The sequence below is a fragment of the Electrona antarctica genome (genome assembly GCF_951216825.1).
Source record: "Electrona antarctica genome assembly, chromosome: 24".
NCBI lineage: Eukaryota > Metazoa > Chordata > Actinopteri > Myctophiformes > Myctophidae > Electrona > Electrona antarctica.
In genome coordinates this window covers 28,864,297-28,887,067 of record NC_136803.1, presented here as the reverse complement: position 1 = coordinate 28,887,067, position 22,771 = coordinate 28,864,297, and the positions used below count along the sequence as shown (strand labels likewise).

The 22,771-nt window shown below is 41.8% G+C and overlaps 1 protein-coding gene across 1 annotated transcript in view; it reads left to right on the top strand.

The window, feature by feature from the left end:
* The window catches only part of fam117ba (family with sequence similarity 117 member Ba), a gene marked incomplete at its 3' end in the record, with an annotated part of 45,468 nt that overhangs the window by 10,684 nt on the left and 12,013 nt on the right, over positions 1 to 22,771 (top strand). Inside the window, exons 14-20 of the mRNA XM_079495908.1 lie at positions 306 to 420; positions 6,971 to 7,087; positions 8,511 to 8,588; positions 11,984 to 12,097; positions 12,692 to 12,796; positions 14,044 to 14,075; positions 21,806 to 21,937. Coding sequence (XP_079352034.1) covers positions 306 to 420; positions 6,971 to 7,087; positions 8,511 to 8,588; positions 11,984 to 12,097; positions 12,692 to 12,796; positions 14,044 to 14,075; positions 21,806 to 21,937 — 693 coding nt within the window. The remainder of the gene's footprint in view (positions 1 to 305; positions 421 to 6,970; positions 7,088 to 8,510; positions 8,589 to 11,983; positions 12,098 to 12,691; positions 12,797 to 14,043; positions 14,076 to 21,805; positions 21,938 to 22,771) is intronic.

The window sequence follows — 22,771 nt, the reverse complement described above, 5'->3', positions numbered from 1 at the left end:
GCTACAAGCTCTGTGAGCTTGTAGATCGGCTATTTTCAGCATGCAACAGAGTGTAAAATGGCTACTGGATCTCTTGTCCACTAGTCCCTTCCTAACATTTTAGTCTAGTTTTTATTTGTTGACGAAATTGTCAGTATATTTAGTCTTAGTTTTAGTCATCATAGCTTAATTTTCATTTAGTTTCCATTTAGTTTTCATCAGTGGAAAAAGGTAGTCGACGAACATTTTTCGTCTTAGTTTTAGTCGACGAAATCAACACTGCCCTAATCCCTATTCCCTCCTCGCTGTGTCTCCGTCCATTACAGGACTTTGAGGACCTGAGGCTTCATTTTTCTGACACGCAGTGGAACAAGCTGAAGGAGGTTGAGAAGATAATATACTTAAACCAAAAGAGCAACCACCTGTTTAAGCTCTCCATAGGTAATGTAATGTGTAACATGGTAACAGAGTATAATGACATAACATAAGAGAATAATGACATCATTTTATGTATGGTTAGAAATCCATATTATACACAACTTTCATCTTTATGGCTTCATGTTGAGAAGCGCAAGTACTAACTGAAGTACGTTTTGATGTCCTGTGCATGTGTGCCACTTACTGCCTGGGCACTATATGTGGGGCAAAAAATAATAATACAAAAAAGTTAACTGTCTGTACAATTCGTAAGTACATTCAAGGTGGGGAAGGAAGCCTGCCCAATAAGCCAGACCACTGAGCAATATTTTGTGCCAAGTTTAGAGACGCTTGGAACGGGAGGCATAGACGAGTGCATATATGAAAAAAAGGCACCTTACCCTTAAAAAAATTGCAACAGAAGGTTTCTCAACTGTTTTTTGTAGTAGTAGGTGTCCTTAACCCTTAGAAGAGCAAAGACGCCAATTGGCGTCTTCATCAGAATTCCGTAAATGAGCAATGACGCCAATTGGCGTCTTTCTCTTTTTTGATTAATCTAAACATATTAATATGCTCCGAAGCGCTGTTTAAATTCCTGAGCTTATATTCCAACTACATTACCCAGAAAACCCGTGTCACGTGACACACGTGTACGTGTTGCCATTGGAAGCTGGTCCCACCCCCTGTAAACAGTGGGGGCAGAGGGAGTCTTCATAGTTTTCATTGTTTTGCCTGTTTTGCCGTCTCGCCCGAGCGATTTTCTAGCAGAAAAAGTTGAAAGCAGTACTATTTATTTGAGCGAGTTTTGTGGTAGTAGTATTGATCCATACGCGTCCCAGTCGCCTTCTCCAGGCGGAGTAGCCCTGGTCCAGTGCTTACAGCGAGACTCGCTGCTCCCTCCCTCCTTTTTTCATTGTCTCCCCATCGTCGTCCGATGAGCTATACCGGGAAACCATTGAAGAAGACGATCAACCCGGAATGTTTTGAGGTAATCTTATTGTAGAAAATGCCCTTCTATAGTGATCAGAAATCATAAGATGATCGCTACAAATAGATGCTTGGATAATTACTACTACTAGTCAGATCATGACGCCAGAATGACTCACCACGATGGCCCCCAGCCATTAGCCAGCACCGAAGGTGCTGGCTAATGGGGGGGTTGGTGTCGGTCGGTGCATTGGTGCTGGCTAAGGGCTGGAGGGGGGGGTTGGTGTCGATCGGTTGGTTGGTGCAGTACAAATGTATCGTAGCAGGCATGCACGCATGGCAGTACAAGTATTTTATATTGTAGCGTGCCTTATAGGCGATCTGATCTTTAGAGTAATGTTCGCTCCTTTTATTTACTGTCTACAAAGACGGAGAACAAACATGCATCGTTTACTGAAGCAACGCGTGGTTATGATGACGTTGCTACAAGGATCGGAGGGGGGACGGGGAGTGAAGCTAACAGTAGCGTATTATATAAGATCTGTATGACGTTTCATTGACGTCTGAGCTTGCATGATAATTGCATTCATTGTATATTGTATACAATCATGATTGTACATTGTTTAGTGTGTCTCCGTGTGATGATGATGATGACGATGATGTCAGATAGCCTACGTCCCCCCCCCCCCCCCCCAACTGGCTATTGGCCGGGCTGACTACAGCTAAATGTTTATTTTTATATATTTAGAACTGGCATCGGAGGAGGAGGATGATGATGATGATGATGATGATGAAGACGAAGAGTCAAGACTGCGATGGAGTTCTCCGACACTGAACCGGATGCATTCATTCATTTCAGTTGTTGTTTTTTTTTAAATTTAGCCTACACACACACACACCGTCAAGAACAACTGGAATGCAGTGGTTTGGGGACACTGGGGAGTTTGGGGACAACTGTTTTGTATGTAGGCCTATTTATTTTCTGTAATATTTATTATAATTGTATTATGTTAGTAGTCATAAAAAATAAAAGACAAGCTTTTACAATGAGTTAGACCTGTCATGGCTATTTTGTTCACTAGTCTGAGGTTTATGGTTTGACTAAGCGAGTTTCAACTGTGATTTACTCTGTAACGGTAGATGGTAAGAACCCAATTTTTTTGTTATAATACAGTATACATTCAAGTCTATATTTTGATACATATCATGGGCACAAAGTCATATCAAAACAATGTCCTTGGATGAGTTTTTTATCAAAACTGTTTCTTCACAACAGGTTTTTGAGATACATGCATGAATAGACACGGTACTGGTAAGACTATGTAAACATGGTATATATCAAAATGTGCGTTAGAATGTCTAATTTTACCCCCAAAAAGAATTGAGTTTATATGATGTTCCATTTCAGAGCTAGGGGGACTTTTAGCTGGATAGGTCAGATTGATCATGACTGACCATGCTATTTATAGATGGCAAAATATCTACAGTGGTACATGTGAGAAACTTTTTATTTTATTTTAATTGAACTAGACAACTCACCCTTTAAAATGAGATATTGCATGGCTATGTACGCCCAGCAGAAAAAAAGTTATTTAGAAAATAAAACTTCAACCGGTCATAACTTTTTTTGTTGTCCTAGAAACACTACCCAGTGTAAATGCAGGCTCTTTTAAATGGCTTCCAACACCACAACTAAACATTTTATCAACTCAGTTCATTTTTTTCCTGGAAGCAGACAAGCCAAGCTTTCTCTGAAGGTCTTTCGTTGTCACACATTCACAACAGAGAATTTTCAATAAATCATTCAAAAACGCCATTCTGCCATAGAGAAGTCTAAAAACTATATAGAAATCCATGAAACTCTCAAAGAGTTAATAACATACTAAAAGTTTACCAAAGTTTGACCATGCGAAAGGTGTTATTTTCAAGGTGGCGTCCAAGATGGCGTCCGGAATCATTAAAATAGCCTAACTCCTTCATTATTCACCCTAGACAAGTAATTTTTGTGTCTAACCCTATGTTTTTGGGGTCTAGGAATCCATTGAACTTGTCCAAATTGCAGAGATACATTTAGATAATTAGTGTTCTGTACCATACTGTACTATACCGTACTGTACTGTACCGTACTGTACTGTATTGTTCCATACTGTACTGTATTGTTCCATACAGTACTGTATTGTTCCATACTGTACTGTACTGTATTGTTCCATACTGTACTGTATTGTTCCGTACTGTACTGTACTGTACTGTACTGTACTGTACTGTACTGTACTGTACTGTACTGTACTGTACTGTACTGTACTGTACTGTACTAGGCATGTCCCGATACCGATACTTGTATCGGAATGCCCTCCGATATGCCCTTATTTGGTCATATCGGAATCGGCAAGTACGCCCTGCACCAATCCGATACCACATTTTATTTAATCACGTGATGCGCGCAGCACGGTGAGACGGGGCCGCCGGTATTGAAAACGCGCATCTCCAGCCGTAGGTGTGAACGGCTTTGCCGACGTGCGAATGGGGGACAATTTAAAACAAAGGCGGCTTGCTGTAGTTTGCGACTAACATTTGCATGCACAAGGGCTGCCAAGTAGGCTATCTTTTGTTGTTTTTCTTTCTCCCCCTCTCTTCGAAGTTAGACTGGACAAATAAACTCTAAACTGACTGGGCCACGGTGGGCTGACGCAATAAGTAGGCTACATGCACGAAAGGGAACATTTCGACAATGCATAGGCATCTGTCAATAATGCATTGTATTAAACCCAAATGCAATACCTTTGCATCATGTCTGCAACGAGTCGAAACAACACGGGAGCCGTCAGCTGGCGCGGCCAGACTCATAGCGAGGATTCACTGACGCTTCCTCCCCGCATCAGTACAGTCTGCAATGCAGACTGTACTGTACTGTACTGTACTGTACTGTACTGTACTGTACTGTACTGTACTGTACTGTACTGTACCGTAATGTCCTGTCGCAGACTGTACTTTTTTTGATTGATTGAAAAATGTATTAACAGTTTGCAGAATTACAGTACATTTCAAGCACAAACTCAATACAAAGGCTGTTAACTGTGAGTGGACGACCCAATTAAGCATTACACTTGTTTCTAATAGGGTCCACAATGTTCAATTCATCAAAAACATTTAGAGACGTACAAATAGACACTTCTATATAGACAAAGGACAGAACAGGAATTCATCATAAAGGAGGTAAAAAGGGAAAAGAAACATATACAGTGAGGGAAAAAAAGGGGTGGGCGGTGGGGGGATACTGTACTGTACTGTACTGTACTGTACTGTACTGTACTGTACCACTGTACCGTACTGTACCGTAATGTACTGTACTGCTGCAGACTGTACTGTACTGTACTGTTGCAGACTGTACTGTACCGTAATGTCCTGTCAGACTGTACTGTACTGTACTGTACTGTACTGTACTGTACTGTACTGTACTGTACTGTACTGTACTGTACTGTACTGCAACACACTGTATTGGACCATACGGTACTGTACTGTGCAATACTGTACCATACTTTTCCGTACTGTACCATACTTTTCGGTACTGTACCATACTGTGCTGTACTGTAGCAGACTGTACTGTACTGTACCATACTATACCGTTCTGTACTGTACCGTGTGTGCGGTGTGTGTGTGTGTGTGTGTGTGTGTGTGTGTGTGTGTGTGTGTGTGTGCGCGCGCACAGTGGAATGGGGTGTGGCCTAAAATGTGATGTGATTTGCATCACTGTGAAATGTTGCGCAATAACATGGTTTTTCATGCAAATGCAAACTGTACAGTAATTATGACAGTTGCATGGATGCAAAGTAGTGCGTTATGTCTGGACACGCATGCCGGTGGTGTTATGCATGGTGAGATGTGGGCAAACGGTGTGGTTTGGTAGGAGAAGGCGGACAAAGGCAGCCGGATAAACGGGGTGCGTGTGTTTTAATTAGGGTGGCAGGATTTTTTGGACAACTTTTTAATACATTAGGAAGGCAATCAGTAGGAGTGTGCAAAGAGGGTGATTATGGAGGTTGGTGCAGAGCTGTCAGAACCTAAGTCTCTCAATAACCACATTTTCAAAACACTCCTTTGAAACAGGTTGATGACTATTATTTGGGTTCATATCTTCTTCCCAAAAGGACTTTCAAACTAAAATGGTAAATGGTGCATTTATATAGCGCCTTTATCCAAGGCGCTTTACATAGATTGTGCATTACATTCACCCATTCACATGTACATTCATACACCGATGGCGGCGGAAACCATGCAAGGTACCAACCAGCACATCAGGAGCAATTAGGGGTTCAGAGTCTTACTCAAGGACACTTCGACAGAAACTCTGGGGGAGCCCGGGTTCGAGCTGGTAACCTTGTGGTTACCAGTGAAATACATTTTGCACTTAAACCCCAAACTAGTACAGTTTCGGGAATAAGAAGATGCCTGTGACAAGTACATCTGAACCCTATCCGTGCCACACTCCACCACCATCCCTGCGCCTATACACCAACTACATACATTATGATAGCTCTGTACTGACACTCTCTCTGGGCCCATAAGGGGGCTTTTCTCTCCACTGTATCCCCACTGAGGAGTCCCATCTTCCCCATAGACCAGACAAGTGGCCATTTGTTCCTACTAAGTGTGTTTGCTGCAAAGACTGAGCTTGTAGATCGCCTATTTTCACAATGTTTGTCCCGACCCCCAGTTTGGGAACAACTGCCCTAGGGGACTTGGATTATTATTATTTTGCCAGACACCTTTACAAACAATAGTGAAGACATTTCTTGTTAAGAAATTTCTTCCAAGATGTGTGTAATATTCCCAGTCTATCACTTGGCAGCCATGCTTTTACAAATGTCACAGTACCAACCATTAATAATGAATGCACTCCTTATTGGTATGGAATCAAATCAAAATAAATCTCCTGAAAGCTTCAACAGAATGTGAATTATGTGTATAGGTGATGAATTCACCAATCCTGGGCATTACGGCATATAGAAAAGGGAGAAATGTCCTATTACACTGTTATAACCTTATAACCAATTGCTTTATTATATAATTGTACTTGTAATTGCTTGACTATAATTTAAATATGCTAATTGGATTCCTAGATCACCAAAACATGGGGTTAGGCACCAAAATGACTTGTCTACCGTGAATAATGAAGGAGTAATGGCCTTTTATGGAACTGGGGGCGGCCATCTTGAAAATCTGACCTTTCGCATGGTCAAACTTTGGTAAACTTTTAGTATGTTATTAAGGACACCTAATACTACAAAAAACTGTTGAGAAACCTTCTGTTGCAATTTTTTTAGGGTCAAACCATAATTGCACCCGACTAGCATACCTTGGTTCGACATATCATTGGTTCGAAGGAGCATTGGTCCGAGGTGCGTTAGGGTCGGGAGAGGGTTAGGGTTAGGTTTAGGTGTGCTGCCCCGTGGGAGGTTAGGGTTAGGGTGAGGGTTTGAGGTAGGTTGTCGTTCGGACCAATGGTATGTCGGACCAAACGCATGCACCCGCTTGGAACACCATGGAATTGAATTGAATTAATAGTTAGAGTGCTGGAACGGTTGCCCCAGGAATATGATGATCTGTGTCTTATTCTGTATTCCTCGCTATACTATATCCCTTTAATCAGGTCTGAAGTCTAGACCTCCACACTTTATGAGGACATCCGCACCTCAGCCAAGGAAGAGGAAGAAGAGAGGAGAGGAGAGTGAATATGAGGAGTGGATTACTTCTGATGAGGAGTCTGGTATTCCAACACTATATTACCTATTACCATACTACAGTACATAAAGCAGTAGTTCACCCCCCAAAAAATGAAAGTTGTACTTGTCCTAGAGATAGCTAGTGTTTACTTTACCGTTACTATTTGCTTCTAACCCGTGTTGTTTTTGGCAGCAAATTTTGATTTTAGTTTTAGTCATAGTCTCTTGAATAGTTTTAATTTAGTTTCAGTCACATTTTAGTCCCCTGGAATGTTTTAGTGTCAGTCTAGTTTTAGTCGACTAAATGTCATAAGATTTTAGTCCACTATATACAGTTGATTTAGTCGACTAAAATGTATTTGTAAGGACTGATTTTACACTTGCTGAAAAATAGCTGAGCTGCGACGCGTTGTGTGCTTGTAGATCGGCTATTTTCAGCATGCAACAAAGTGTAAAATGACTTATACTGGATCTCTTGTCCACCAGTCCCTTCCTAGTCTCTCAAGACAGACTGTTGCCTGAGTCAACTTTCGAGGAACAACAGGGGCCGCTGTTTTCCCGAATATTTGTCGATGGGATTCTCAGATTGGTCCCTTCCTAACATTTTAGTCTAGCTTTTATTTGTTGACGAAATTGTCAGTATATTTAGTCTTAGTTTTAGTCATCATAGCTTAGTTTTCATTTTGTTTCCATGTAGTTTTCGTCAGTGAAAAAAGGTAGTCGACGAACATTTTTCGCCCTAGTTTTAGTCGACAAAAACACTGCTTCCAACCCAAGATAAAGATCATATGATCTCACTTTCCTCTGCTTGACTCACAGGAAAATACACAAATACTAAACGTATTTGCCATTTTTCTTTACTATTTTGAAAAACATTTTTAAATAGTTCAACTAGCCGATCTACATCGAGGCATTGTGAGCTTGTAGATCTGCTATTTGAACAATTTGTATCTGGATGACACGCTTGTCTTTCCAACATCGGATTCTCCACTGCACTGTATGCATATACATTCAGAGAATTTAGAGAAATGCAGTTAAGAGTGAATTTGTGTTAATGTTAATGCCTAGCACTGCAGAGTAAAAACTTCATGATCAAGACAGACTGGTTCTCCCTATCTGTGGTAACGCAAATCGTTTCGTGCTTGATGGAAACCCTTATGTCCAAAACTGTTCAAATTAAAAAGTAAAGCAAAGGTATAGCAAATCTACAAGGTTTTTTAACACGGTAAAAAATTGCAAATTAGATATAGCCCACAGTGTTCACATTTTATTATGAAAATGCCTGTATGTCACTCGTCTTTAATGCCAGTCTGACAAAAATGAGAAGAAAAAAAAAGTATATATCGGCCAAATTGTTATTTCTAACATTGTATCCGGCACATCCAATACAATATTATTGATTGTACATATTTTCTAAAAAACATAAATAAATATGTTATAGTCACTGTGTGACTGTGCATGTTCCAGATCATAAGGTAAAGAAGACTGTACCGGTGCCTCCCAGTGACAGAAAGCTCAGAAGTCGGACCAACTACACAGAACCAAGTAAGTACCAGAGTACCAATACTATGCTGTTTCACATGGAAATACGTCACGACACGGGAGTTGGTGGGAAAGTAATCCAAAATGCCACGGCTCACCTGGTTGTTAACCAGCCAAACTTCTCACATGTCACGCCCCTTCTCCGCTCCCTCCATTGGCTCCCGGCCGCTGCCCGCACAGAGCACAAAACTCTGACACTGGCGTTCAAAGCAACCAAAGGCACCACCATATCTTGCAAGTCTGATCGCACCGTTCGCACGCTACAAACCCTCCCGGGCGCTCAGATCAGCCAACGCAGAGAAGCTGGAAGTACCTTCGCTAAAAAACGCCGGGACAACGCTCCACACCCCAAACTCTTTGCTCCAAAACTATACACTTCCCATTGTAATCAGAACTGCAGATTCACTCCCAATCTTCCACCACAGTCTGAAAACGCACCTCTTCAGACTCGTATTAGTACTTGCCCTAGCAGGGCTCGAAATTAACTTTTTTACTTTTTCAGAATGAAGGAGCACCAGAAAAAAATTAGGAGCACCCACCAAAATGTAAAGAGCACCAATATGTAATCGATTTTTTACATTCATTATTGGTATCACACTTGTAGCCTACAGTGGTTCCCAAACGTTTTCATGCCAAGGACCCTCGAAATGAAAATGGCTGAAAATCACTACTAGAGCTGTAAAAAATCTTCTCTTATGGGGGTCCCTGGTGTATATTTTCAAATTGGGGTCCACGGGGCTATTATTGTAAACAGACAATGCTATCTCATTTCACAGAGGTTTCCTCTCTTGAGATGACATTTCAAGTGGAATTTCAGGGATGTGATTGCAGATGAAAAATGCATTAATGCCATGTCTTCTGCCTTGACCAACTGGGTCTGATTATTTTTTAAATGCTTCCTTTAAAAGGTCTCATGACCGCCAAAAATATTATTTTTTAGGTTTTCTGACCTCAATTACACCCCAAAAATGGAACTTTGAACATTCAGTGGATTTTCCCTGGTCTGGTCTTTTTTTTGCATTTGGAAAATACACAAAAATACACAGACATATATCACAAATGTCTATGTATTATATTATTGATTTTCTCACAGAACAATGGGATTTACATTGATTTAGGTTGAAAATTGGCAAAGTTTCCGTTTAAGAGCGCTTCTCTGATTTCTGTTGTGTGAAGCAAAGCTTACTTTGATGATGTACAGTTATGTTGTATCAAAGCATCATTGTATGGAACACACTGACTCCCAATAGCAGAGCAGGAGATTCTGTAAGCCTGAAAATATATGCCAGGGACCCCCATAAGAGAAGATTTTTACAGCTCTAGCAGTGATTCTCAGGCATTTTCATGTCAAGGACCCCCAGTTTGACCTGAATTAGGCTACCGTCCCCCATTTCTATCTCTGGGACCCCAATGTATATTGCAAAATCAAAGTTAATTTAACTCAGTGTACAGGGAAATTGGTATACCCATAGTATGTACACTCAGAGTTACAGACCCAAAAGGGTCCATTTGGTTCCTAACTATCATTTAGCTGAGGACCCCCTGGAACTCCCTCAAGGACCCCTAGTTGTCCCCGGACCCCACTTTGGGAACCACTAGCCTACAAGCCAGTTGGTATGAGAGATGCTATATTTGTTTAAGAAGCGCCAATAAACCATTTGAAAATAGAATACGGTAATTACATTCTAAATACTGTCTCTGCTATAATTTCTGGATTTGTAAATGGCTACAAAACCCTTTGTAGCCAATCACAGAAAACATACAGGAACTCACACAACAGGGAACTACGACCCAACAAGAGCACAAAGCAAACACAGGACTTAAATAGACACAGGATAAAAGGATGAAACCAAAAAGGCAACCGTAACTAGGCAGACAGGAAACACTAGGAACCATAAAAAAGAATACACAAAACCAAGGCAACAACAGTCAAGGACACATGAGCAATAACATACTGAAAGGACAGAAATACATTTTAAAGTCCAATATCTAATTTAGGACAGTCACAGTCCACAGTCCGAGGAGCGGACTGTGACATTTACGTAGACATAGCACTATATTCTCCATATGCAGACCGCGGCCATATTACCATATAAGTTAATGGCAAGGTGCTACCTAGATGCAACTTCCATTGGCAGCCCATTCATCCAAACAGAAAAGTCCTATCTGATTGTATAACAACGTCAAACTCACCAACATTGCAGCTGTACGGAAAGCTTGAATTATTCTCTTTCTATCCTCAAAGTGGAAAATCCACTGTAGACATGTTATGAGCTACTTTGTGTCCTTGCAGGTGATTCTTTTTCTAAGTGCTGGAGTTTGGAAGTGCTCGTTAGATATCACTCAACTCAACTGCCCTGTGTACCACCTGTTTTGAATTAGCACATAATGCAAGAGGCAGCAGGACATTGCTTTACTGCAAAACGAGTGCTTCCAAACTCTGATGGAAACATGGCCGTGGTCTGCAAATGGTCTATAGTGTATACACATATAGTTTCCTTAGATAGATATTCCACTGTTAGGTTCTTAGCTTACGTATGATTCATGATGACAATTTTTTATGTTTTGATGTATTACCATGTTTTTTGTTGAAGCTTACTGTAAGTCGCTCTGGTTTAAGAGCGTCTGCTAAATGCCTGAATTGTGAAAGTAACTTCGCGTCACCAGGCTTTCCACCTCGGAGGAAAGCCTAGCTGGTCTGTGTTACAAAATTGCCGTGTGAACCGGTCTGGAGCGGATGATATCGTTACGTCATGTTGTAGTCATTGTTTTGTAGTCATCAGGCAGGAACAATCATCCGGAACTTCCTTTGCCTCAAACCTGGAAGAATAACAATAAAAGCTCTCGTAGCCTGCAGCTTTTATTGAGAAAAATCGGTATGAGGGAAAAGGAAGTTCCAGATTGATGGTTCCTGCCTGATGACTACACAACATGACGTAGCGATATCATTCGCTCCCGACCGGATCATAAACCCGAAAAGGAATGCTGCCCAGGCTAGTGGGAAAGCCATTTCAGCTCATCTTTAATATGAGCCTAAAACAATTATTTTAACCCCTTTTGATGTTTTAAGCATTATGTTATACTTTAGCTGTTGAAAAATAGCACAAATATATATTCTTTCAGAGCGAACGTTTTTAACTCAAATCTTTGCTTCTGAGGGGTTCCTGGAACAACATATTTTGAGATGGGGGTCGACGGCCAATTATATATAATTTTTGGGGTCCTTGACATGAAATAGTGAGCACCAATGATTCAGAAAACTGACTTTTTTTAAAATTTCGTCGTCAGGCCTAAATGGGTTAAACATTGCATCCAGCCAAGAATTTACCAATTGGTGCATTCCTAAATGTATTATTATTATTTATTGTACTAATTCACTATGTGCGTGCGTGTTACAGAGCAACAGGTGGTGGAGACAGAAGCAGCGTCTACCAGAAGGCTCCGAAGTCGGACCAACTATATTGTTGCCAACTATACAGAACCAGAAGTACCCGACGATGACCACGACTACGGTTAGTGATGATTCTTCTCGTTCTCTGTTTGTATCCACCTTTCTTTCTGTCCATTTAGGCCTGACGTCGAAATTTAAAACATTTCTTAAAAATCCTGACAGTTTTCTGAAAAACCTTATGTTTCTGTATCAGTGGTGCTAAATATTTCATGTCAAGGACCCCCAGAATTATGTGAAATTGGCCGCCAACCCCCATCTGAAAATATGTTGCTCCAGGGACCTCCCCAGAAGCAAAGATTTGAGTTAAAATGTTCACTCTGTTATAATAATATATATTCAAAGATTTGAGGCACATTGTCATGATTTTTCAAAAATAGCAGACCTACAAGTTCATAGCGCGGCACTCGGTGCCGCACTATGAGCTTGTAGATCTTTCAATAGCTAAAGTATAACATCATTTTTAGCTTTAAAACACCAAATGCGGTTCCCGCCCAAAATGGGTTGATATCAATCTTTCTTCCTCTCTCTTTCTCTCTCTCTCTCTCTCTCTCTCTCTCTCTCTCTCTGTTTAAATACATATTTGTTCCGTCTTTGTTGATAATACATCTTTGTTCCTTTCTTGATTCTCTGTCTCATCTTTTTTCCCTGAGGACAGGCGGTACTGATCAGGAGACATCCGCGCCTCAGCCAAGTAAGAAGAAGAAGAAGAGAGGAGAGGAGAGTGAAGATGAGGAGTGGATTCCTTCTGACGAGGAGTCTGGTATTTCAACACTATTACCATACAACAGTACTTAAAGGAGTGGTTCATGTGACAGAGCAGCCTCTGTCAGAGTCATTTGTGATGATCAACAATACACATTCATTAAAAAAAAATCACACCCGTGTGAACTGAGTGGTGCAACTCCCCTCCCCCCTCTCTCTCTCTCATTAGCAGGCAACAGTGCAGCACTATCTCTCTCTCTCTGTTTCTGGCACAATAGCGCCCCTACTGGTACTCATGAGTCACACATGAGTCACACACAAACATAGTCACACACAAACATAGTCACACACAAACATAGGTTAACACGGACAAGTCGGACATTGCTGTTCCTTGGAGTGGTTGCACACAGACTTCAGACTTCATCTTTTCATTGTGAAAATGGTTGCAAAATGTTTTTCAAATGACATGAAAACCCACATAATAAATACAAAATGTAAATACAAAACGGATACATGCTTTTAAAATGTTTTAATTTGTCCAAAAGGATTGGGCACAATATTATTATTATTGAATCCAGTTTTTTTTTAAATCCAAAGCAGACAATCTAAACAATACAGACGGCCTATCAGTCTGGCCTATAGGAGAAAAGCCTAAGCTTGGTGCGCGCATGTGTGTGTGTGTGTGTGTGTGTGTGTGTGTGTGTGTGTGTGTGTGTGTGTGTGTGTGTGTGTGTGTGTGTGTGTGTGTGTGTGTGTGCGCGTGTATGTGTGTGTGTGCGTGTGTGACACTGTGTGTGTGACACTGTGTGTGTGTGTGTGTGTTCTTTTTAGTTGACAGTGAGCATGAGAGCCATGAACCTCCTGAGTTCATAGAAGACAGTCCAATAGCAGCAGGAGACACAACAGAAACCAACACACCGTGAATGTCGTTCGTCCGTCCCTAGTGTCAAGTTTTAAGATTTGTGTAAGTTTGGCAGAGGAAGTGTAGCGCCTAAGGATTAGATTTAGATAATATTGACACTGGGTGGAAAAAATGGGTTGCAAAATTGTGGTATAAAAATGTATTTTAAAAAAAAACAAGATTTGTGTAATGAAGGCGTTTATTGTGTACATTTCTATAATTAAAAAAATGTCTGTTTGTCTACGTTTGTGTGTCTTTGATGATGAACACTGAACAATGAAAATGTCAAAATGAAATCATGCACTAAAACTGCATGCCAAGAGACCATGCCAAAACCTACACCTTGTGCCATGAATCTTAATATCACTATACATTCTCAGTTCTCTCACACTTTTTCTGTTCAGAGAAGCTTGAAGTCATTACATTTGGTACAGCTGTAAGTCCGTGAATAGCAAACAAATCGGACAAGAGACCTGCTGTGCATTCTCACGTGTGATATTTTATTTGAGTATATAATTTAATTGTATGTGTGTGCATACTCAAACATTGCTTTAACCCATTTTGGGCGGGAACCCCTTTTGGTGTTTTAAGTTATACTTATGTTATACTTTAGCTATTGAAAAATAGCAGATCTACAAGCTCATAGCGCGCCACCGAGTTCCGCGCTATGAACTTGTAGGTCTGCTATTTTTGAACAATCGTGAAAATGTGTCTCAAATTGTATTACAGAGTGAACATTTTAACTCAAATCTTTGCTTCTGGGGGGGGGGTCCCTGGAACAACATATTTTCAGATGGGGGTCGGCGGCCAATTACATATAATTTTTGGGGTCCTTGACATGAAATATTTAGCACCACTGATAGGTATTTCAGAAAACTGTCAGGATTTAAAAGACATTTGTAGAATCGTCCTCAGTGTTTATTCAACCCATTCACCGCCAGGTACATTGCTAATAACCCCCCCAGAATAGGGGACCCTCAATACCCCACACACACACACACACACACAATATGGGAAGGGTCACACATTTGATGGAGAGATGGTTTGGTTGGGGGGGAGTGAGTGAGTGGAACATACAACCACTGTGACATGCTGTGCTCAACATCACCACAGGAGGGCGCCCGGCGCCGTGGTCCAGTAGTGTCAGTGCTTCAACAACAGCATTACTTGAGTATTAAGTGTAGACGTTACTGCGAGCATACATGGGATCAGCTTGGTGTAAACAGCGGCCCACACAGGCCTGTCGGCGTAGTGCACCTCGTTGCCGTCATGTTTGTGTACGTACTGTGTTGTAGAGACAGTAGAGTGGTCCTCCATGACTCCACCATCTGCTCCACGCGCCCTAGCAACTGCAGCATCAGCGCGAGCAGCGTGGCGCTACGTCACCACGACGGACGTACCCCGATCGACGTTCAATCTCTCTCTCTCTCTCTCTGATCTCTCTCTCTCTCTGAGCGCTCTGCACCAGCAGCATCACCACCACCACCTTTCTTCTTCTTTCACACCTCCTTGCTTTTCTTTTTTCTTTTCCTTGTTTTTCTATCTCTCTATCTCTCTCTCTCAATCAGATGCATTTCCAGTTCGGGTGAAAAATATTATTCACTCGATCAGTCCATCTTTAATTGTTTTTTTCTCTCCCATCCGTTTTTTTTCCTTCTCTCCTCCTATTGTTGTTTTGGTTTTCTGCGGGTCGTGCGTGAAGCAGCAGCACGCCGTACTGTGTGCCACATCAGCAGCAGCAGCAGAAAAACATCCATCCATCCTCCAGCGATACAGCGAGGTAGGAGGGAAAAGGCAGCAGCAAAGCAACGCCCCATCAAACGCCGCAAGCCCTGCTCCTATACTTTGGGGAGAGGGAGGTTTGGGGGCAGCTCGAAGGTGCAGACATCTGTCGGTATTCGCATTTTGGACCGTCTGTCTGTCTGCCTGCCTGTCCAGCATCCTCGTCGGCTATAGATGTGAGATAATACCTCAGGGAGGGCCGCCGATCACCATCATGCCGCCCACCTAGTCCCCCCATCATCCTCTTCTTCTGCAGGTGAGCATCTTTATTGTTTATTTTCTGCACATATAAGGCTACTGCTGTACTGTACGCACACACACACGCACACACACACAGGCATTGTGCAGTGGGTGCTATTCTTTTTGGAATGTGGATCTGATTGTTCGCCTGTTTGTCCATCGATCGTGCGTTATTTATTATGGATGTAGGCTATAGGTCTGTGACTCTGTGTGCATGGGGGCCGTGCTACTGTGTATATCATCACCGTAAAAGACATGCAGGCAGTGAGGCAGTCAAGGCATGCGGTACTGTATGTGCAGTGTGTGCAGTGTGTGTGTGTGTGTGTGTGTGTGTGTGTGTGTGTGTGTGTGTGAAAATATATTGTATACTGGTATAGGTGTATGTAGGCCTATTTATTTATTTAGTTTGTTCCAATTTAGAGATTGATTGATTGATTGATTGATTGATTGATTGATTGAAAAACGTATTAACAGATTGTATAGAATGCAGGGTACAGTTCAACGAAATATATATACGGGTCAATACGAAAACTGCTAAGAGGATAAAACCAGAAAAGGCCCTATATAAGACTTGTTTACATCAGGGTCCTCCATGTTCAATTCATCAGAACCACGATATTCTGGCCGGCATGCATGGGCCTATACAGGAGAATATTTTTGATATACTATGTGTAACACCCCCGGGATTCCAACTCGGGTCTCCCACGCACGTCACGTGAAAGTCCAACATCTTAACCGCTAGACCAAAGGGATGTCCCTATCAAATCAAATCAAATCAAACTTTATTTCTAGAGCACATTTACAAAGACCAGAAGGTCAACCATGAAGTGCTGTACACGATCATGAGGCAAACATACAGAATCAACACAAGTAGCATAGTAGTAAAACAAAATCAAAGCAACACAAATATTACACAGGTTAATTAGGTCAAACATCCCGACTGACTCTATGGGTGTTGACCCAATATCTCTCCCATTCTGGGCGGGAACCCCTTTTGGTGTTTCAAGCATTATGTTATACTTTAGCTATTGAAAAATAGCAGATCCAGATGCCGCGCTAAGAGCTTGTAGGTCTGCTATTTTTGAAAAATCGTGAAAATATGGCACAAATCTTTGAATATATATTCTTTCAGAGTGAACATTTTAACTCAAATCTTTGCTTCTGGGGAGGTCCCTGGATCTACATATTTTCAGATGGGGGGCAGAGGCCAATTACATATCATTTTTGGGGTTCTTGACATGAAATATTGAGAACCACTGATACAGAAACATAAGGTTTTTCAGAAAACTGTCAGGATTTTGAAGACATTTTTTTAATTTCGACGTCAGGCCTAAATGGGTTAAGGCTGTAAAACAATGACGCCACTAAACATTCCAACATTAGTGAACTTTCTCTTTGTAACGGAACCTTTGCCCTGGTGGTGGTAGAGCAGAGACCATAATAGAGTACAGTTTAATAGCTATAGCTTGCCTTGCACTACAACCAATATCTTTGTATCTATTATTGGTTAGATTTTTGCCACTGAGCATTGGCATTTTCATGCACACTTGTAAGCATACAGTGTGGTGTCCATGTTTGCACGTTCGAGTCCCACGTGTCCAAGTTTGGTACAGCTGTGCCCAAGTGTCACGTGCACGTAACTTGCCGACTGCATCCACAGAAACGATTGAAAAGCTCCTTGCTTGCATGCACCTTTTCCCCCACAACTGTCTGTGAGTTTACAATTACATGCGGAGCTATTGTGTTACGTGCCACGTAACACAAACATTCGTAACATATTGTGATGAGATGCTTTTGTCCTGAGTCTAGCTGAAGTGTCAGTGCACACAAGTAATACAGTATTTCATTTCCCACTGTGTCCTCCTTCCCAAATTGATACCGATTTTTTAAAACTTTTGAGTAGTGACTTTTCAGTAAATTGCATGCAAGTTGCAGTTTGTGGAGTACAGACAAAAGTCTGTCTTTTCTATACATCTTTTTAAAGCTGAAATAATCTGGTGTCAGGTCAGGTGACATAGCATAGCCTATAGGAAGAATGTGGCTCAGAGTGGTTAAGAACTTTGTTTTTATGTTTAAGTCTTGTTTGCACTATTTGCAGAACACCTGTGCCACATTTGAAAAATCCAGGGAATTGAATGCTGCTTGTAGTCTGAACAAACAAACAATAGAAGACTCACAGGGTTTGATGCTAGATAGCTATAGCTTAACGTGCATGTTGCAACTTGAAAGCAAACTGAAAGTGTTTGAATACAGAGGGTAGCAGACTGCGGTGGCTCTGTAGCATAGAGCAAGTGGTTCTCAAACATTTTCATGTGTAGGACCACAAAAGGTCTATTTATTTGGCCACGGACCCCCCACCCTAAAATAGTTTGTGCCAGGGGACCCCCGCAAGAGAAGATTTGTGTTAAACTTTCAAAATGATTCAGAATTTTTCTAGGTTTCTTCTTCAAATGTATAGTATGTTCTTCATTTTGCTGGGGGCCCACTTTCAGAACCAGTGGGAGGTCATGAGTTCAAACACCACTCTTACTCACATGAGCATTTTGTTTTGAAAGTGTCCATTGGTCTAGTAGTTAGTAGCACATACATTTAGGCTTTGTGTGGTGACTTTGAACTAATATTGAATTAAATGTTCTATCTAGGGGCAGTTTAGTTTATAGTTTTTCTCCCCAACTCTATCATGGAAGGGTTTGGTTCGTGTCTTATGTTTCATATATTCACCAGTGAAAAAGGAACAAACACCCGCACACTGTCTTCAAATGCAGTGACCAACTTGTATTAGGGAAACAGCAACGTTTCGGCCTATGCGGCCTTCATCCTTAGCTATCTTCATCTTTATAAAGATTGCCTGATGAAGGCCGCATACGTTGCTGTTTCCCTAATAAAAGTTGGTCACTGCATTTGAAGACAGTGTGCGGGTGTTTGTTCCTTTTTCATTGTTGGGCACGGTACCCTTAGCCTGGCTAATAAGCCAGACCGAATCAGCCGTTGGCAAAAAAAAAATTGCCTGCCGGCGGATTACGGTCTGGAGAGGCTCAATTGTACGCCCATTTCCTACACCAGAGAACTGGTGTGGCCAATCGGGACACGGTATGCAATATGGGCGGGCTTTGGTACAGTGACGTTCAATGCTTGAGACCTTTGACTGACAGTAGCTCTGACCAATTGCGTCAAAGAGAAAATGTTTGAACCTGCCCCCCGGGAAACAAGATCCATACACAGCATCTCCAGACTCAAATACCACACGACAGTGTGATTTGAGTCTGGCTTATTAGCCAGGCTACCTTACCCTCTCCTACGCACCTGTCGCCTGTTATATATTCACCAGTAAAAAAGAATGATGTGCTCTGTGTGTAATGTAACATGACTTGCAAGCTTTGCAACAGTGACGTGCTGACGTGCAACTTTATCCCAATCGGTTGAAAAAAAACAAACAGAATGTGCGACACGACTCGTAATGTATTCCATTATAGTGTGTATAGACATAGACAGCGCCGCAACACATTCAGAAGCAAGACAATACAGTGAGCTGTGGGAGACTGCTACACACTCAGCCATCTACGTACACACACAGCTGTGTGCTAATGAAGATCAGTTGACTCGTTCCCTAGCAACAGCGGAGCGCTCCATCCGAGCACCTGCCAAATATAGCTTCTGGACAAGAACTGCCAGTCCTCAATACGTGTGTGCGTGCGTGTGTGTGCGTGTGTGTGTGTGTGTGTGTGTGTCTACCATCCAACAGGTCATATAAAGCCAGAGAGTTATGCTTGCATGCGGGTGTTTGTCGCTCGCCAAAAATAGCCAATCTACAAACTCCGCGGTGCGAGGCGTTGTGAGCTTGTAGATCGGCTATTTCCAAAATATCTTCTAAATGCTGACAGTTTTCTGAAATACCTATGTTTCTTTATCAGTAGTGCTCAATATTTCATGTCAAGGACCCCAAAAAATATATATGTAATTGGCCACGGACCCCCATCTCCAGAAGCAAAGATTTGAGTTACAGACGTTCGCTTTGAAAGAATATATACATTCAAAGATTTGAGACACATTGGCACGATTTTTCAAAAATAGCAGATCTACAAGCTCGTAGCGTGGCACTCGGTGCCGTGCTACGAGCTTGTAGATCTGCTATTTTTCAATAGCTAAAGTATTACATAATGCTTGAAACACCAAAAGGGGATCCCGCCGGCCCAGAATGGGTTAAGAGGGGTGCTGCAGTGCAGACCTGTACTGTAATAGAGCCTTTTCACAGCAGTCAAAGGTAATAATAATAGCAACTGTGGGTGTCTCTATAGGTTATATTATAATTGAGCGTTTGTCATTTGTTTTATTTAGTTACTTTTAGTTTAGTTATTCGTTTTGATTGATTGATTGATTGAAATATTTATTAACACTTTGCAGAATTACAGTACATTTCAAGCACAAACTCAATACAAAGACTGTTAACTGTGAGTGGACGACCCAATTAAGCATTACACTGGTTTACAAGAGGGTCCACCATGTTCAATTCATCAAAACATTTACGTACAAGACGTACAAATAGACACTTTCTATATAGTCAAAGAACAGAACAGGAATTCATCATAGAGGTAAAAAGGGAAAAGAGACATATACAGTGAGGGGGGGGGGGGGGGGGGGGGGATTCCGGGGGCCAGTTTCGAATTGTAGCCGTCCGTAGGTGCCCTTTTCAGTGTTAGTTTTTTGAGTGGTGCAACCACTCCAAGGAACAGCAATGTCCGTGTTCACCTATGTGACACCTATGTGACTCGTGTTAACCTGTTTGTTTCATGTGTGACTCATGAGTACCAGTAGGGGCGCTGTCGTGCCAGAAACAGAGAGAGAGAGAAATAGTGCTGCACTGTTGCCTGCTAATGAGAGCGAGAGAGAGAGTTTTTTTTAATGTAATAGGGTTGAGAGTGAGACTCGTAAAAGGTCCGAAAAACAGCAACTCTAGCAGATCTACTGTACAAGCTTCACAACATGTCGCGTCAGCTTCTAGATCTGCTGTTTTTGGCAGAATGGAGATGATGGGGTTAAAGTGGTTAAGCCATTTTAAGGCCATTAAACGGGGGAGTATGTGGGTACTTAAAAGAGGTGGGGGGTACATATCCTCTCTAATATTGCACGGGTCACGGATTAAGACCAATCTGCTGACACACACACACACACACACACACACACACACACACACACACACACACACACACACACACACACACACACACACACACACACACACACACACACACACACACACACACACACACACACACACACACACACACCAAGCTTAGGTTTATCCTATAGGCCAGACTGTATTGTTTTAGATTGTCTGCTTTGGATAATAAAAGAAAAAAAAATGGATTCAATAATAATAATATGGTGCCCAATCCTTTTGGCAAGTAAGAAGACAAATTAAAACAAATCGTATTTTAAAAGCATGTATCCGTTTTGTATTTACATTTTGCATTTATTATGTTGGTTTCATGTCATTTGCAAAACATTTTTGCAACCATTTCGACAATGGAAAATGACAGAATGCGACGGAAAATGTCAAATGGTGTTGTACTTTCCATGCAGTTTGTCAGAGTGGCGTTCCAACGCACCGCCATTCCGCGTGTGGTTAGGGACCGGTTAAGGACAGGGTTTAGTAATGCGGCGGGTTGGCAACGCGTCAGAATAGCGGGCTTCGAAATGCCGCCACTTGAAGTGAATGAAAGTGTTCTCATAAAAGAAAAAGTTACTAATGCCAAATGAAAATAGATTTATTATTAGCATTATCTCCTTCTGGTCTTTGTTACATTGAGCAGGACATAATGCTGAGAAAACCTCTCTTTTATCAATTATCTTTGGCAAATTTTTTATCGTCATGAACATGTGACCTTCACTGACCTTGACCTCTCCCCCTCTCTCCCCGTTTCTCCCCCTCTCTATCTGTGTCTCTCTCTCTCTCTCTCTCTCTCTCTCTCTCTCTCTCTCTCTCTCTCCTATCCACATCAGACTGTCCTCTTATACAGAGACCGTATAGCAGCACTTCTTCTCTGGCTGTCTCTACGTCTGTCTGTCTGTCAGTCAGTCTGCCTGTCCGTCCGTCTGTCTCCGTCTCTCTCTCTCTCCCCCCTCGCTTCCTCCGTCTTCCTCTAGCTCGCCCGCCATCGCGTCCAGCTGTGGCCCTCACTGGGCACGCTCGCTGGCTCTCACCTGATAGGTCCCTGGCCTCAGGACGACAGCCAGCACCACCAGCACGTTTCCTACATGAGGGACAAGGCCACGCAGGTGAGCACTGAGCACTGCTGGAACTAAAGTACTCAAATGTCTTCTACATCCTGACAGTTTTCTGAAAAAGCTATGTTTCCATGTCAGTCGTTCTTTTAAAAAAATAGCAGACCTACAAGCTCGTAGCGCGCCACTCGGTGGCGCGCTATGAGCTTGTAGATCTGCTATTTTTCAATAGCTAAAGCATAACATAATGCTAACACCAAAAGGGGTTCCCGCCCAAAATGGGTTAAAGCTGCTATAAGCAATAATACGTCAACATTTTAATGATCTTTTTATTTTTTTTGGTATTCAGACAGCCAGCAATGGGTAGAACGCTCCCAAAAACAATTAGTCTCTGTGACACATCTAGGGGCCGCAATCTGCATTCAAAGATTTTCCTAGAAGCTTTGTCATTGGTCGATTTTCCTGTCTGCTTCCTGATTGGTTAATCATTGCGACTGGGTTTTTTTTCCGACCAATGACAAAGCTTCTAGGAAAATGTTTGAATGCAGATTGCGGCCCCTAGATGTGTCACAGAGACAAAAATTTTTGGGGGGAGCGTTCTACCCATTGCTGGCTGTCTGAATACCAAAAAAAAATAAAATAAACAATTTTGACATATTATTGCTTATAGCAGCTTTAAGTATACAAGTATAAATACTGCAATGTGGAAATACTCCCGTTACGTCATACGTAAAAGTTCAAAATGTGCTTGAGTAAAAGTACAAAGGTATCGGTATCGAAATGTACTTAAAGTACCAAAAGTAAAAGTACTCATTATGCAGAATGTCCCATTTTAAGTTTTCAAATTCATAAAAAAAAAGAAAAAAAGCAGAAAATAGCAGATCTACA